The 3,723-nt window shown below is 40.3% G+C and overlaps 1 protein-coding gene across 1 annotated transcript; it reads left to right on the plus strand.

Annotated features, from left to right (window-relative positions):
• Positions 1-275: 275 nt before the first annotated feature.
• On the plus strand, positions 276-2,005 carry LOC122438599 (WW domain-binding protein 4-like). The gene has a single exon (XM_043463639.1). The coding sequence runs from the start codon at positions 436-438 to the stop codon at positions 1,621-1,623; it is 1,188 nt and encodes a 395-aa protein (XP_043319574.1). The 5' UTR covers positions 276-435; the 3' UTR covers positions 1,624-2,005.
• The last annotated feature ends 1,718 nt before the right edge of the window (positions 2,006-3,723 follow it).

Raw genomic sequence — 3,723 nt, forward strand, 5'->3', positions numbered from 1 at the left:
ATGAGTATTTACTGCTCAAATTAGTTCAGTGTGAGCTTTTTCCAATTTAAAGTATTGTTAAGTTACTGACTTTCTAAGTAAACCTGAAGAATATTTTAAATATTTAAACCATCTTTCACAAACCACATTGTAGCACAGTAAATAAGATTTCTCAATAAAAGAACAAAAACCTCACTAACCAGGTGCCTTCTCAACAGATCAAACTTGTAGAATTTATCCAAATTTGTTTTAAAAACAGTTCACAGGAACGCGGATTGGGTCGCTGGGGCACCCGTAGTTGGGAGCGGCGGAACGCGGGCCCCGGGGACGGCGGGAGGCGTCCGCGCGCCGAGGCTCCGGTGGGCCTCGTGGTGAGCTGGGGCCCAGTTCTCCCCACGCGGAGAACCCGAGCCTCGGCCGGGTTCCGGGGCGGCCCGCGGAGCGCCTGGTCCAGTCATGGCAGACTACTGGAAGTCACAACCAAAGAAATTCTGTGATTACTGCAAGTGTTGGATCGCAGACAATAGGCCTAGCATTGAATTTCATGAAAGAGGAAAGAATCATAAAGAAAATGTGGCGAAGAGGATCAGTGAGATTAAACAGAAAAGCCTGGATAAGGCGAAGGAGGAAGAAAAGGCATCAAAGGAGTTTGCGGCAATGGAGGCAGCTGCCCTGAAAGCATACCAGGAGGATTTGAAGAGGCTCGGCCTAGAGTCAGAGATCTCAGAGCCAAGCGTGTCACCAGTTACCAGCACTGTCCCACCCACCTCTGCATCAAATCAGCAGAAAGAAAAGAAGAAAAAGAAAAAAGACCCTTCAAAGGGCAGATGGGTAGAAGGCATAACCTCTGAGGGTCACCATTACTATTATGATCTTATCACAGGAGCATCTCAGTGGGAGAAACCTGAAGGATTTCAAGGGAACTTAAAAAAGGCAACAGGGAAGACTGTGTGGATAGAAGGATTAAGTGAAGGTGGCTATACCTATTATTATAATACTGAAACGGGGGAATCCAGATGGGAAAAACCTGATGATTTCATTCCACACTCCGGTGATCTGCCTTCTAGTAAAGTCAATGAAAAGTCACTTGGCACCCTAGAAGAGTCCAAATCATCAGATTCACGTAGTGAGTCTGATGGCGAACAGGAAGCAGGAAAGGAGAAAAAAAAAGAAGAGATCCCAACAGAAACACAAAAGCTAATAATAAAGTTTAAGGAAAAAAATAAAAATAGTAATAAAAGAACTGAACCAGAAACACAGAAAGAAAAAAATACCCAAGGGAAGAATTCATCAGGTCCAAGTGAAGAAAAACCCAAAGAAAAAAATACCCAAGGGAAGAATTCATCAGGTCCAAATGAAGAAAAACCCAAAGCTCATAAAAAACCAAACCCATATGGAGAATGGCAGGAAATTAAACCAGAAGTTGAGTCCCATGAGGAGGTAGATTTGGAACTTCCAAGCACTGAAAATGAATATGTATCAACTTCGGAGGCTGATGCTGCTGGGGAACCCCAACTGGTTTTTAAAGAAAAAACAGTAACTTCTCTTGGAGTCGTGGCAGACGGAGTGGCCCCAGTCTTCAAAAAGAGAAGAATTGAAAATGGAAAGTCTAGAAATTTAAGGCAACGAGGTGATGATCAATAATTATAAGAAAGCTTTTAATGTGTGCTTTTTGGACATAATGGAGACTGTACATCTTTAAAAGCTCCTCTGTGTGTGTTTTGCATTATTTAAGTGATAAAAATTTAGACTTACTCTGAATGTATTTTATGTGAATTTAAAATAAATCTTTTTTCATGTGAAATTGATTTTTGTTCCTAAAATGGAAGCCTACCACATTGCATTGTAATACAGTGTATTATCTTCAGTGTCTAAAAACTGGTAACCATGTCATAATATAAGATGCTATGTATCTGTTACTTAAAACGTTTGTCCCATTCTTCCTCTTATGAACATATTTGTACTGCACTGAGAATGAATTACCTTTGCACACTGATATTATCCAAGAAATAAGAATTATACCACATAAGAGATTCATAGCCCATGATGATTCAGTTCTGAGGATCCTGTCAGAAAGGCTGATGTAGAAATGCATCAGTATATGCATATCTTCCTTACTTTTTTCAACTTAAGGTCAAGGACCAAGAACCAGGACTGTAGCTCAGGTAGTGGTTAATAGGGAATGAAAATCGGACCAAAGGAAGATAGGTGTCTCTGCCTGGTCCAGCACAAAGCGACAACCTTTGCTCGGCGTTTTCACCTTGAGCCAGGCACTGTGCTAGGAACTGGGGATGTAATGGTGACCAAGATACGTCTCTGTTCTTCACAACTTCTCACTCAGATGGAATCGTTTTCCCTAGTCATGCACTCTGTGCACCGGCCTAATATGTACTGGAAAATAGTTTTTAGGGTTTATTTAAAACTCGGTAGATGAAGTCTTGAACAAAAACAGTAAGGTCTCTGACTTCAGTGAAAAGTTTTGGTGTTTCTTTAGGCAGATTGGAAATTTCCCATTTCCTGGTTAAATTTCTTAAAAAGTGGAACTTTCTTATTTAATCCATTTGAAGTAGGTACCTTCCCTTTATTATTCCAAATTCTTAAGATTATATTTTTTATAAGTTGTACAGTAGTTAACATTTGGCAGTAAATATTTGTCTTTTTAAGGTTACTAGTGTACATGTAAGAAAATTATAGCTTATTAAAAACTTATGAAAGTCAAAAAAAAAAAAATAAAAACAGTTCACAAAAGAAATACACTAATAGCCAAACAGATAAACAAAAATATTTAGTCAGTTCAGTTTAATTTAGTTGCTCATTTGTGTTCGATTCTTTGTGATCCCACGGACTGCAGCACGGCCAGGCTTCCCTGTCCATCACCAACTCCCAGAGCTTGCTGAAACTCATGTCCATCGAGTCAGTGACGCCATCCAACCGTCTTATCCTCTGTCATCCCCTTCTCCTGCCTTCAATCTTGCCCAGCATCAGGGTATTTTCCAATGAGTCAATTCTTCCCATCAGGGGGCCAAAGTATTGGAGTTTCAATTTCAGCATCAGTCCTTCCAATGAATATTCAGGACTGATTTCTTTTAGGATGGACTGGTTTGCTCCCCTTCCAGTCCAAGGGACTCTCAAGAGTCTTCTCCAACACTATAGTTCAAAAATGTCAATTCTTCGGTGCTCAGCTTTGTTTAGAGTCCAACTCTTACATCCACACATGACTACTGGAAAAACCATAGCCTTGACTAGACGGACCTTTGTTGGCAAAGTAATGTCTCTGCTTTTTAACATGCTGTCTAGGTTGGTCATAGCTTTTCTTCCAAGGAGCAAACATCTTTTAATTTCATGGCTACAGTCACCATCTGCAGTGATTTTGGAGGCCAAAAAAATAAAGTCTCTCACTGTTTCCATTGTTTCCCCATCTATTTGACAAGAAGTGATGGGACCAGATGCCATGATCTTAGTTTTCTGAATACTGAGTTTTAAGCCAAATTTTTCACTCTCCTCTTTCACTTTCATCAAGAGGCTCTTTAGTTCTTCTTCACTTTCTGCCATAAGGGTGGTGTCATCTGCATATGAGGTTACTGATATTTCTCCCTGCAATCTTGATTCCAGCTTGTGCTTCATCCAGCCCCAATATTTCACATGATGTACTCCGCATATAACTTAAATAAGCAGGGTGACAATATACAGCCTTGATGTACTCCTTTCCCAATTTGAAACCAATATGTTGTTCCATGTCCAGTT

Source organism: Cervus canadensis, chromosome 3 (assembly GCF_019320065.1).
Source record: "Cervus canadensis isolate Bull #8, Minnesota chromosome 3, ASM1932006v1, whole genome shotgun sequence".
Lineage (NCBI taxonomy): Eukaryota > Metazoa > Chordata > Mammalia > Artiodactyla > Cervidae > Cervus > Cervus canadensis.